At 37.3% G+C, this 13,927-nt stretch overlaps 1 protein-coding gene across 3 annotated transcripts in view; it reads left to right on the plus strand.

Annotated features, from left to right (window-relative positions):
- Nucleotides 1–11,592, plus strand: part of PIKFYVE (phosphoinositide kinase, FYVE-type zinc finger containing) — a 455,233-nt gene extending 443,641 nt beyond the window's left edge. For all 3 annotated transcript variants that reach the window (XM_073633422.1, XM_073633423.1, XM_073633424.1), the window contains one exon: nt 5,467–11,592. In XM_073633422.1, the coding sequence (XP_073489523.1) occupies nt 5,467–5,582 (116 nt within the window). In that variant the 3' untranslated portion in view covers nt 5,583–11,592. The remainder of the gene's footprint in view (nt 1–5,466) is intronic.
- Nucleotides 11,593–13,927: the final 2,335 nt, after the last annotated feature.

The raw sequence follows: 13,927 nt of genomic DNA on the forward strand, positions 1-13,927 counted from the left end.
TAATTGTGAAGTGGAAGGAAAATTTATAAATGATTTTCAATTTTTTTTTACAAAGAAATATCTGATAAACATACTCTGTACGTAAGAGTGTAGCCACATTCTCTTGCTCGCTCCCAAGATGGACTAGGAACTATGAAATTTGTAGTGTGTGTAGAGCATATTGAAGTTGGGGGGTGGGGAGTTCCAGGAGCTCACAGAGGATGTTAAAAAGAAGCAGAAAAACACGGTAACAATGTAATGAAAAATAGATGTTTTTTAAAAGCTGCACAACCCTATGTGTATTACAAATGAGAGAGGTGCTTTGCATAGTTGTATTGATTATTTATACTGTTGTGGTTCTTGGCATGAAGTGAGAGAGGTTTGCTTAACACAGATTTTGTAGCAACTAGGTTATAAAATAAGCATTTTTTTGCTACTTAAAATGTGCTGTTACTACTAGAACCTTGTCAGAGCATATAATGCAATTATGTGATCCACTCAGTGATGCCATTTTTTTGAAGAGTTGGTACCTGTTAAAAATCTAACTCGCTATACAACCACCCTGGAATAAATAATTTCAACAAAAACTATATTCTGCACTCCAAATAATGAATCATCATTTTGATGTCTTTTGACATAGCACTTCTCTCCTGTAAGCGGAAGATCCGTGTACCCCCATTAGCCCTCCTCATTCTCCCAACCATATTATGTGGGAGTGTGACGAAGGCACTTATTCCCCTGAGAGAGATATTTATTCTCTTTCACGGGTAAATTGTGATTACTTGAAAAAAATAATTTATACAATGTATCATCTAATCTCATATGTTTTTTGTTTACTCTTTACTCCAGAATTCACTGGTTTCTTTTCTATCTATTCATCTCTTCAGTCCACACAGGTTGATCTGCGCAGTCAGCTCTGCATAACAAAAAGTATGTCAAAACTATTTGATCTATTACCATGGCACCACTGAATATACTTTCCCTGAATGTTCAGGGAATAAATGTCCCTCAAAAAAGGACCAAAGCCTTCCGTACTTTCCATAACAAGAAGGCTCACATAGTATGCCTCCAAGAAACACACTTCACCAAAGATTCTACTCCAAAATATATTTCTCCTTTTTATCAACAAATTTACACGGCTTCTGCCTGTACCAAGCAAAGGGGAACTCTAATTGCATTTCACCGAACCACACCATTCACCTTATCATCAGAAATTAAAGACCCAGAAGGTAGATACCTGATACTCATGGGTTATATAATGGATACAGCAATCACTGTGATTTCCTACTACGCTCCTAACAAACAACCTACACCATTCCTCTCACATATATTACAAGTGATTAATACACACAAAATAGGAACAGTGATAATGTGTGGCGATTCGAACCAGGTCCTCCTCCCATTTCTAGATAAATCACCTTTTACACCATCCAAAATAACCTCTAGATTACCTTTTTCTCAACTTCTTTCCAAATACAATCTGGTAGATTCATGGAGAGAAAGTAACCCAATGAAAAAGAAATTCACTTATTTCTCGCACCCTCATCAAACCTTCACCAGAATAGATCATATTTTTCTAACAATCGGAATGATACCAGAAATTATTGCATCAGATATAATTCCGATTCCGTGGTCTGACCATAATGCAGTATACACTACTATAGCCTCAGCCATACCAAAAGCGCATGACCCAACGTGGTACTTACCGGACATAATGCTCAAACACCCACTACATCAGATGGCCATTGAACAAGCTTTAAAGGAATACATATCAATTAATAATACAACAGACATCTCCCCAATAACACTGTGGGAAGCTCATAAGCCTGTCTTGCGTGGTACAATACAAAGACAAATGGCATTATTTAAACAGGAACGCAAAAATCTAGCAAAAAAACTAGAACTCAATTTTAATGCAGCCTACATATCATTCCAAGATAATCCATCTCAGAGTACAAAATCTCATCTGGAAAAATCTAGATTGGAATACGATCTATTTCTCACTGAGTCAGTTGATAAATCTCTCAAACGCTCCAAACACAATTTCTACATGAATACAAACAAACCAGGTACATATTTGGCTCGGGCATTAAATTCAACTAACAAATCTTTCAAACCAATACGTTTGAAATTATCAAAAAATGTTTACACTTGTAATCCAGTTAAAATAGTCCATAAATTTCACTCACATCTCGCAACTTTATACAAGACAAACAATGAATTTAATCCTACAGAGGCTGAATCCTTCTTCTCAAAAATAACCTTACCTGAGTTATCTCAGAATCAAAAAAGCAGTTTGGATGAGCCTATAACTATAGATGAAGTTGCTAACGCCATAAAAGACCTAAAACTTAACAAAAGACCAGGCCCAGACGGCTACTCGGCTTTATACTATAAAACATTCTCAGAAATACTCTCTCCCATTCTCACTGAAACTTTTAACAAACTTCTAGATGGACATTCTTTTCTGCAAGAAACACTAATGGCAATTGTTTGTATGATCCCAAAACCCCTTTCTGATGATACTTCCTGTGTGAATTATCGGCCTATCTCTCTGTTAAACCTCGATATTAAATTATTAGCAAAAATAATAGCAAAACGCCTCAATAGCATTATAGGAAAATTAATACATAGAGATCAAGTAGGCTTCATGCCAAATAGACAGGCAGGCGATAATATACGCAGGGCAGTGTTATTGGCACATATTGCTAAAAAACGGAAAATCCCTTTATGTTTTCTATCTCTCGATATTAAGAGGGCATTTGACACAGTATCCTGGCAATATATGCAATATTCATTACAAAAATGGGGTTTTGGACCCCACTTTTTAACATGGATCAAAGCATTATATAATAAACCCAAAGCCTATATAAAATATGCTGGATACAAATCTGAAGCCTTTAATATCGAAAGAGATACCCGACAGGGTTGCCCATTATCTCCCTTATTATTTGCCCTTATACTCGAACTCATGGCCCAATACATCAGAACAAACCAAACTATAACTGGCATTGAAGTAGGAGGTATCACACACAAATTATGTATATTTGCAGACGATATATTACTTTTTCTATCATCACCACAGGTCTCTGGTCCTAACTTAATACCAGCTCTTGATGGATTTGCAGCCCTATCCGGCCTTATGATTAATCCTAAGAAATGCCTAGTGCTTAATATTTCACTCACAAACATGGAATTGATCCCGGCTAGGGCTGCACTCCCATTCACATGGGCAGAAAAATCAATCCCATATCTTGGAATTCATTTAACAGCATCTCATTCTGACTTATTCTCAACCAATTATCCTCCTGTATTAAGACAGATCACAAATCTAATAAAACAATGGTCGCAACTTCCTTTATCCTGGATAGGGAAGATTAATGCAATCAAAATGACTATTCTACCCAAATTGCTTTATCTATTCAGAGTCCTCCCTATTCCAATTCCTTCCTATTTTTTGAGAATAGTACAAAAAAGAGCAACTTCGTTTATATGGGGCTCTTCTAAACCACGTATACCTATACACACACTACATCTTCCCAAAAATAAAGGAGGCCTGGGATACCCTAATTTTACTAACTACTACAGAGCAGCACATTTGGCCAGTCTGTCCAAATACCATGCAAAACAGGAAATCCCATTATGGGTATTTATAGAGGCTTCAGAAAATGACCCTCTATTAATATCAAATTTATTATGGCTTGATCATAAAGATCGCTTTAAAATTCATAATCCCATAACTAAACACTTCTTATCTCTCTGGGATAAACTAAAAACTAAATATCAGTTACAATCTCCACACAATCCTCTCCTTTCTTTTATCAGAAATCCGGCCTTTTATCCGGCATGGATCTACCCAAATTCTTTTAAAGCTTGGACAACATCAGGCATTCAGACACTAAATGACTTCATAGCATCTAAATCATTCCTTTCATTCCCATCGCTTAGAGAAAAATATGATCTACCAAACTCTGAGATATTTAGATATCTCCAAATCAAAAATTTCTATACACCATTCCTAAAGGGGGATACACCATTATCCCAATTATCCATTTTTTAATCAATCTGTACAAAAGATCCATTTGCTAAAGGTACAATTTCATCACTTTATAATCAATTATATGGAGTAGCAAATCTTAATAGACCCTCTTGCGTTCAGAGGTGGGAGGAGGACCTGGGACGAACTTTAGAAGACACGGACTGGTCTAACATATGGCTCACATCTAAGACATCTTCACCCAACATCTTAGCACTGGAGACAAATTATAAAGTCCTAACTCGCTGGTACCTTGTACCCGCTAGAGTGGCAAAATATTCACCTAATACCTCAGCTCTTTGTTTTCGAGGATGCCCAGAAATAGGCACATATTTACACATATGGTGGTGCCCAGTAATCCAAACCTTCTGGAAGGAAGTCTTCGTGATTGCATCTAAAATATTTAAAAAAATAATACAACCAGATCCATATTTAACTTTACTTAATCTAAAACCGGAATGGTTAACACTCTCTCAATTCAAACTTATGATCCAACTAATAACGGCTGCAAAACAAACAGTGGCCAAGGCATGGAAATCTCCTACGTTGGTACTAGCAGAAACAATTCACAGAATGAATAATACAATGTCCCATGCTAAGATGGTAGCCATCGATCAAAATCAAATTCCAAAATTTGAAAAACTTTGGCATCCTTGGATAAAACAACAGTTCCTGTCAAACTTCAATGACTCTGTCCTGTTGCCATGGTAACAGATTAAATGACTTACAGAGACACCCATTGTAAGGCTTCAAAGAGAACTAAAAAGAATAATAAACTGACGAGCGGGACAACCTTGTGGACCATACCTCTACCTTTTTTCTTCTTTCTCTTTCCTTTTCTCCACCTTACGATTAAAGCTCATTATCAGAATTGATTTGACCTATATACACTCTACTTGTAAACAATATGTATAGTAGGTATAAATCATTTAAATACCTACAAAAGTAACTAAGGAAATGATATATATCTTTAATTTAGGTTTACGTGAACCCAATGTTTAATATTTGAAATTTCATGATATTTACCTATATAAACCCTACTGTAAAACAATGAGCTTACTTTATAGATCCTTGTAAACTTACTTTATGTATCTTTATAACATTGTATACTCAATAAACTTCTTTTGACAAGGAAAAATCTAACTCGCTTTTCCACTTTGCAGATTAGGCTTCAAAAAGTCATCTGACACATGACTATTCTATGCTCTGGTAGATTCCCTTTCTTCTTCAGACCCTTAGCAGCATAGTTATAATGAGCTTGTAATCCAAGAGCAAATTCATTTGCTATAGAATATGGAATTTATTATCCAATTTTTGCATTGTATTCATGAAGGAAAAACACAAAAGAGGGCATATTTAAATGTGTTTTTCAATAAAATATTTAACTATAAAATGTGCTATTTTAGTTGCGATTTTGTTTAATTTATCTGTCTTGTTTCCTTAATACGTAGGTAAGATGCCAACTGTAGTATCTCCAGAGCTGTATCGCACTCGATTCTGTGAAGCAATGGATAAATATTTTCTGATGGTACCTGACCACTGGACTGGTCTTGGAGGCAACTGCTAGAATTCAGAAGAGCAGGAAGTTAGTCTTCACAGCACAAAAAACTTTACTCCACATTCTCTACTTGGGTTTTATCTATATCTTTACAGCTTTTAATTACAATTCTAGATTGTTGATGGAATGTTTAAAAACCTCATTTTACTGTTTGTACATAAAGAAAATTGTGACTTGTAAATCCAGGGATTGTATGTATATGAGACCTGTTTTAGCACAAGGACCATGCGTAAATGCTATTCTGTTTTAGGAGCACTTTTCTTGAAGAACAGAAAATGTCAATATGGTGACTGCTGTGCAGCCAGTATCTTCAGACTTTGTATAGTTTCAAGATAGTCTCATGTATAGTTGTCTGGGACATTTGCAGCTGTCTGAGTTACTAGGGTGAAATTGTAAGCATCCAAATATCTGTTGATGACTTTACATCTCGTCATATATTCATCTTAGTACTAGTTTTGCTGCTCCAGGGCTTTATTGGAAAATCTTTTTCTGTCTTTAAATGTCTATTCGTTATTTTTATACAACAGTGCCAGGGTTATTTGCTGCCATAAATGTGATGAATGTTACATTTGTTCAGTTTTGATATTTACTGTTGCTTCTTGGAAGCTGATGTAGATCACATTCTGATATTGGCGAGCTTGAGAACAATAATTTCGAATATTAGTCAGAATTACAGATAGTTTCATGTATTGTTGGCATTGCACTCATTTTTTCCTATCAAGGACTTTATCCAACATTTCATATCTGTTGGGGTTAAGCTAGGTAATATTGTAATTTTAACACAGCTCAGTGCCTCTGCTCTAGTAGTGCTCTATTCTAAAGGCCTTAATACCTCAGACTAAAGAATTTGTATTATGTGCTTCTGCCTTCAGCAGAAGTGTCATGCACCTCTGGCTCCACTGCCTGTATATGTCAAAGACCCTTAGAATGACCAGTTGAGCACTTCAATATGTAGATATGGGGCTGGCGTGGAAATTCCAGAATTATAAAGGCATCTATATCTGTACACATCAGAATGTTAAACTTTGCCAAGCTCAGTGGATCAGTGAGGTTTTAAAGGTGCCTGTTAGTATACAAGTATGGAGGCTGCCCCCAGTGACTTTTTTCAGTTTACGAACATCAGGGTTATTATCTTTGCTTCAGTAATTTAGGAGTCACTGAATTGCAAAATGGCAAATTACTGAACATTTCACAACACCTGACATGCAAAATGCGTGTTCGTGTCCAGTGGCTTACTGAGCAGTAAAGGGGAATGATGGAAGTCCCAAGGCATGCTTCTACAAAAGTAAAGCAACCATGACTCCTGTAATAAGACCAGATGCTAAATGTGTGCTGACAACAGTGATTTGTTTCCTTTTTTTTTTTTTCTTCTTTTTTAACCAGGAATATTTGAGTTTAAGCAGTCTATACTAACACACACGGACCCACAAATAATTTTCAAGCACACCAGCCCTTCTGGTAAATTCCACAGTTGTTATATTGCCATGCCAGGGCTAGAGATCAGTCAGATTTCACAATTAGTTTATTGCTTAAAACGTGTGTTCTTTCATAACGGAGCATTTCTGTGAAGTTCTAAGTACAGTAAACATGTAAATGAACCTTTCATCAGTACTGTAGTAGTTTTAAAAGTAGGTTGACACATGCATTATTCCTTCTTGCAAAAGCTTCTTTACAAGGCTTCAAGGCTTCTCTATCAAGAGTGCAAAAACCTTTATAATATGTGTTCCTTTTTATTTTTGTTTTATATTGCCGTAGAAAGTTTTTTTGTTTTTTTCGGAGAAGAGTTTTTGTAGTGTATGAGATCAAAATTTGTCTTGCTTTATTTGCACACTTGCATCTATATGATTGCTTATTGGACAGGATACTTGTACAGTTATTAAAATAGTTTAATGACATATTTTGTATTTTTATTTTATTATGTTACTAAAAAGGTAGGTCTTAAAATGTGTGTAGTTGCTTTAAATGCTTAGAAGAGGGGTTTTTTAATAAAAAAGGATAACCAAAATGTATGTGAAGGATCGGAGTAAATATCATACAGGGCATAAAGTTAACAATACATGCAGTTAAATACATACACAAAATGAGGCGACATAAAAAAGGTTTGAATACTGATGAATACGGCTTTATATACTTACTGTGCTGTAAATTCATAGTTACAAACAGAATATTTCTAGCCATGCATAAGATCTTTAAAGTGATTGTAAAAGCAGAAGGTTTTTTAACTTAAAGGGTAAGTTCACCTTTGTTAACTTTTTTTTTTTCTAAATTCCAGCTCCCCTATGTACCAATATAGCATTCATGTACTTTTTTTTTTACAAAAATAAAACCGCTTTCCATTAAATCTACAGACACTTACTTTACTTGTCCTCATCCATGTTTCCAGACGTATCCATTAGTAATGTCTAATGTTTTGAAGCAGTTTCACTCATCACACATAGGTCAGCCAATCCACCTGAATGGGCTGCCCTACACACAGCAATCGCCCCAGAAAAGCTTCAAAACTTTTTTTTTTTAGAGTGAAGCTTGGTGAGTTTTTTTTTACTGCGGTTTTTTGGTGCGCATTTCTGAAATGCAAGGAAATGCACAGATGTGAATGGAGCCTCGTTGTTCTTGTGTTAAGGCACCAATTTCCCTTTCAGGCCCCATTCACATCTAGTATAGTGGGAGCGCACATTTTGTGGCTCATTTTTCCTGTGACATGCATAGGGCAGTCTGTTGATTTCAATGGCTGCACTACATGTGGTTAATGGGACATTTTGGCGTTTTGTGGGTTGCGTGGTTTTTTGCTGTGTGTTTTGCAGCATTTGCCCCTCGTTTTTTCACATGGCAAAATGTGTGTTTGCTTCTGTGTTTGGTGTGCCATTAACAATTAATAGCACTGAAAGTGGATGAGGACAAGTGACTGTAGATTTAATGGAAAATGTTGATATTTTTGCAAAAAAAGTACATGAATGCTCTATTGGTACATAGGGGAGCTGGAATTTAGAAAAAAAAAGTGAACAAAGGTGAACCTACCCTTTCTATGCATTAAGATAAAAAAAAACTTCTGTGTGCAGCAGCCCCTCTAATACTTACCTGAGCCCCATCCAGTTCCAGCAATGTTGTAGGAATGTCTCGGCTGCCTGGGACTCCCCTCATTGGCTGAGACAGCAGCGCGGTGCCATTGGCTCCCGCTGTCAGTCAGTCAGCCAAAAGAGGGCAGCAAAAGGGGATGGGGCCAGGCTGCGGATCTTTGTCTGAATGGACACAGGGAGCTGCGGCTCGGGTGCCCCCATAACAAGCTGCTTGCTGTGGGGGAACTCAATGGGAGGTAGGGGCCAGGAGCGCCGAAGAGGGACCCGAGAAGAGAAGGATCAGGACTGCTCTGTGCAAAACCTACTGCACAGAGAAGGCAATTATAACATGTTTGTTATTTTAATTGAAAAAAATAATTTACAATCACTTTAAAGATATGATAAGGTTATATATAATAAAGGATTTAAAGATGTGGGGTAATGACCACTTCAAGATGCGCTATTTTCCTACGAGTCTGGGATTTTATGTTTAAAGCAAAAACACCAGAGAGTTGTACCATTGGTTTAAGTCTTGGCTTTATCTGGGAAAAGAAAACTTTAAGCCCGGGTTCACACCTATGCGAATTAGATGTGCGTTTCCGCACATCTAATTCGCATAGCAGGAGAATGTGACCGGCTCCCTATGGAGCCGGTTCACATATCTCCGGGGCGGCTGCAGAGCGCACTGCACAAAAATGATGTGCGTCTTTGGCTCCGTTTCAGGGCCGAATTCAGGCATAGAATCGGCCCTGATTCGTCCCTGAAACGGGGAACAGGGACGCACAGCGCTCCTGTGCGAATCGCAGCCCATTGTAGTGTGAACCCAGGCTTAAGAAAAAAATCTGAGGACCTTCAACCAGTCATAACTTAATTTTGATGGTAGAGGCCAGGTGTCTCTGTAAACTGCAGCACCACTGTTTATATACAGTACTTTACAGTTCTTCCAATGATCTCATTCTTCACCAAGCTGCTTCTACTCAATGGATCAATACAAGGGGTCCATGCATCATTATGGACAGGTAGAAGTGGCACCATAGTCAGTAAGTAGGTTAAACTGGTAGAGGGCTTTATAGAAAGTGGACCTGAACACAGGGGTTTTATTAATGAACATATATGTCCCATAACTCTCAAACCAGAACAACATTTATAGTTTGGGTGAGATTATTCGTTTATTTAACATTGAAAAAAAGCTACACATAAGCTAATACATTCTAGCACCTTAATAAGCTATAGATTCTGGTGTATATAGCATAGTGTATAAGCTTGGCCTGCAAAATTATGTCATATGTAGCAGTTTTCAGTTGTGGGGGCACTGACTTAATGGTAGAGGCTCCACTGATCTGATTGCTGGACTGGGGAGAGGATTCTGCAAGTGTATATCATTGCTCATCAAAACAATGTTGTAATAAATAATTTTTAAAATAACTGTGAGGTGTCTGGTAATGGTATACCCTATAGACATCAATGCTGTATCAACTCTATGGCCTAATAGATAATATGTATAGCTCACACTATAAAAATGCTAAAAAATAATTTTGCTTAGGTATACTTGACTAACGTGATGTATGTATTGCAATTTAAATTCATCATGAAGCTGTGTTTTAGAACATTGAACCTTTTTTATTTCATCTGTAGCAGGGTGGCGCATTCTGTAGATTATTTTGATCCATACAGACATTGTTGTGTTTTTTAAATTGTGGCCTTTTGCATATGTGGTATAGGCATATTTTGGTAAAACTTTTTCACAACTTTAAGCATTTTTTTTCCCATTTAAAGAACTTTTAGCACTTTAACTTTGCCACTGTACCTCACTTGTCAATCCATCACAGTGTGTACACTCCATTAAAACATTTTTTTTTCTCACAGGTATTTTCAGCAAATGAGCAGATACCCCAATTATTTATTTTTTCAGAATCAGCTTGTTGTATTTACAGATTTATTCATTGATTTTTACACTTTTTGAGGTTCACTGTCTTCTATGTAACACTTGCATTATGGCGTCTCAGTGGCTATTGGGGGTGGTTTATTTTTTTTTGTTTTTTTGTTTGTTTTTTTCTTTCGATTAGCCTAGTGAGTCTATAGTAAACACTCAGTCAGGTACAGCAAGTCTAGGGGAAATAAAAGTTCCCCTGCATTTGATTGGATGTTTAAAGTAAACTCAACTGCACTGCAATAAGTGTATCACTTCAACCAGGTTGCTTTCTATTTTACAATCCTCCTGGCCATTAACATGGTAAACTCTTCCCTGTACTCTACTGCTCCTGTAAACACACACATGCATGCATGACATCACTGTGAACTGCAGTCAAAGACTGGTTGAGCCTTAGGAAAAAACTTCTACACTAATAGCTTCTGTATGATGGTGGATTGTTGTGAGATTACACAAATATATATTGCTGGTACTTTTACCCAACGGTATTTGCAAACAGATGTAGTAATTTTAAATTCATACATAAAAAAGGACCAAAGGTTTTTTTTATAATCGACCTAGAGTTTTGCTTTAAATATTAATAAACCATCAATTCTTGTATTTTGTTCTGTGTATTCTGATTGTTTTGTCCAGTATGGACCTTCAGTTTTCAAGATAATTAGTAGTAGTAGTGGCTATGGTAATGTTGATTTTCTTTCCGTTATCCAGTTTGATTTTAACATATAATTGGTCTTCTAGACACTGAAAAGACACTTACCCGATCTGTTTCCCCTGTGATGTGTTTCAGCTTATTTCAGCTCTCTGAGCATAAAACAGTGTTGTTTCTTTTAACTATAGGAGCTTTATGTAAACTGCCTGACCATTTGTACACATGTTCATGCGCTTATCTCAGCTTCCGGTTGTCTCTTTTAAAGGGCATCCCCTGTGCAAAACATGTTACACCCCATAGCAATATGGCACAGCTGTGGCTTATAACATTTTATTCGTAACCCTTTGTATATATGCATTGCCTCTCGTTTGACTACTGAAAGATTGTGTAAAATAATTACCCCCTGGTATTAAATGTAGATAATTCATGTTAGAAATATTTTCTAGATGCCCTGTAAAGCTTTGATTGCATTATAATTATTTTCCATAATCTAACTGTGGTAAATGAATATGCTCCTAAGGCTTCATGTACATGAGACATTGCAGGACGGGAAAATTTAACTTGACAGCTAGAAACCGGCGTCTAAAAACGTCTGTTTAGCCGTGTTTACAGGCTGTTACAGGCATTTGGTGTTTCAAATGCCTCTGAATATCCATCTGAACCCATTTTTTTGCATTCCAAAAAATGCTTCTAAACTCAACTGCCTAGAAACGACTATAAACGACCCTGTGTACATGTAAAATAACATAGAGGAGAATTCAGGGGCGGCTGAAAAAAGCCCAACTGCTCCTAAACGTCCATTAACCAACAGTAGTGTACATGAGGCCTAAATTTTGATGAATATGATGTAGCATATTCAATATGCTTTGCTTTATGTATATTTACTGCATGTCGATTTATTTTTAACTTTGTGCCACCTGTTATTAAACAGGTGTATGTAAAGTGTTTGTACATATTATTATTGTAGATATTTGGTTCAAAATCTGTTTTATCTCTATTTTATACAACTGACTTCTTAAAGTATTTAATAGTAACCATGTATAATTCTCTAGAAAATGTACTGTTTATAATAGGTATTCCAATAAACTAGTGAACGAACATTCTGACAAGTGTATTTTTTCATGAGATGCAAATATTCCACCATGAAGGGAAGTTTTTAAAAGTGTAACAAAACAAATTCGATTTTAAATCAAAATTAAAGAAATTTCATTTGCCTAATTTTTGAACAAAATAGGACATATGCATACTTAGAGGGGACTTTCACACTGAGGAGCTTTTCAGGCGCTTTAGCTTTAAAAATAGTGCCTGTAAAGCTCCTGAAAAGCGCCTCCCATGCCTTCCTGGTGTGAAAGTCTGAGTGCTTTCACACTGGGGTGGGGTGCGCTTGCAGGACGGGAAAAAAGGTCCTGCAAGCAGCATCTTTGGGGCGGTGCGGGAGCGGTGTATACCGCCATCACCCTGCCCCGCTAGCGGCAAAGCAGTTTTAATGGCACTTTACCGCTAACACTGGCACCGCCCCAGTGTGAAAGTACAACACATATCAGAAAACAAAGAAAAATTCCCAGCTCACATCCCATCAAGCCTGCAACAAACCGAAATGTCCTGTCTGTTCATGTTAAAACCAGGGGTGTGGCTTGCACATTTGAAAATCTATGCGCAAGCTGCAGGGCTACTTCACTGCACCCTAGCGTACTGCAGTCCTAACTACACATTGAGAGTCTCCAAAGTTTGAGAACATATATAATAATGGATAGATTGAGGGCAGGTATGCCTGGAGAGTTCCCACCCCTCCTTTAGAGGTATAAGGACTAACAGGACATCCAGCAATAGCATAATGGCAGTGAAGGTATCCTGACAAGTATTTGAATCTCTCTCCACGCTATCCAAAATATAAAAAGTAAAATTTTTTTTCTTTAGTTATACTTTTATTCCCTGGCATATCAACCAGCCAACGTGCATATGTAGTCAGCTATAAAATTAAAGAGGCTGTGAAGGCTGTTTTTTAATTAAAAAAAAGTTATATTTACCTAGTGAGGTAATTAGTACAGCATTGCACAGAGCAGCCCCTTACCTTCTTTTCTGGAGTCCATAACGGCACTTTCCACTCCTCCTGTCTTGCGTGTGCCCCCATAGCAAGACAGGAGGAGCGCTCCCAAGACACACACTGCTCGGCCCTGCCCCCCCCGCTCCTTCACAAGATTTGACTGACGGCAATAGGATTGCTGGATTGAGAGAGGACCTAGGGAAGTGTTGGGAGCGGCACAAGTAGTAAAATGTTTTTTTAACTTCATGCAGGGAATGCATTAAAACTGGACTCCAGCTTTTGTTACATTTTGGCCGAGTTGTCCCAAACAAATTGTCTCTCACTAACCTGTAAGACTGTTGGATGTGCTGTATAATTTGTATGTAAATGCGGATAAGGGTCTGGCATGGATTTTGGGGGGACCCCCACGCCATTTTTAAAAACATTAATTCCCCTTAAAAATCCATACCAGACCCAAAGGCTTTTTTTGAATTTTTTATTGCTGGCATTCTTTTGTTTACATTCATCTGTCAGGGGAAGCCCGCTGACAGCTGATGAGTCACTGGTTGTTAATGACACCACGGCCGGCTTCCTGGCATGCTCCATAAACAACCAGTATTTATTCTCACACAATTCATATTGTTCGGGAAATTTGGAATTTGTTAGAAAATGAATATACAAAACCAAATTACATGAATT

Source organism: Aquarana catesbeiana, linkage group LG06 (assembly GCF_042186555.1).
Source record: "Aquarana catesbeiana isolate 2022-GZ linkage group LG06, ASM4218655v1, whole genome shotgun sequence".
Classification (NCBI taxonomy): domain Eukaryota; kingdom Metazoa; phylum Chordata; class Amphibia; order Anura; family Ranidae; genus Aquarana; species Aquarana catesbeiana.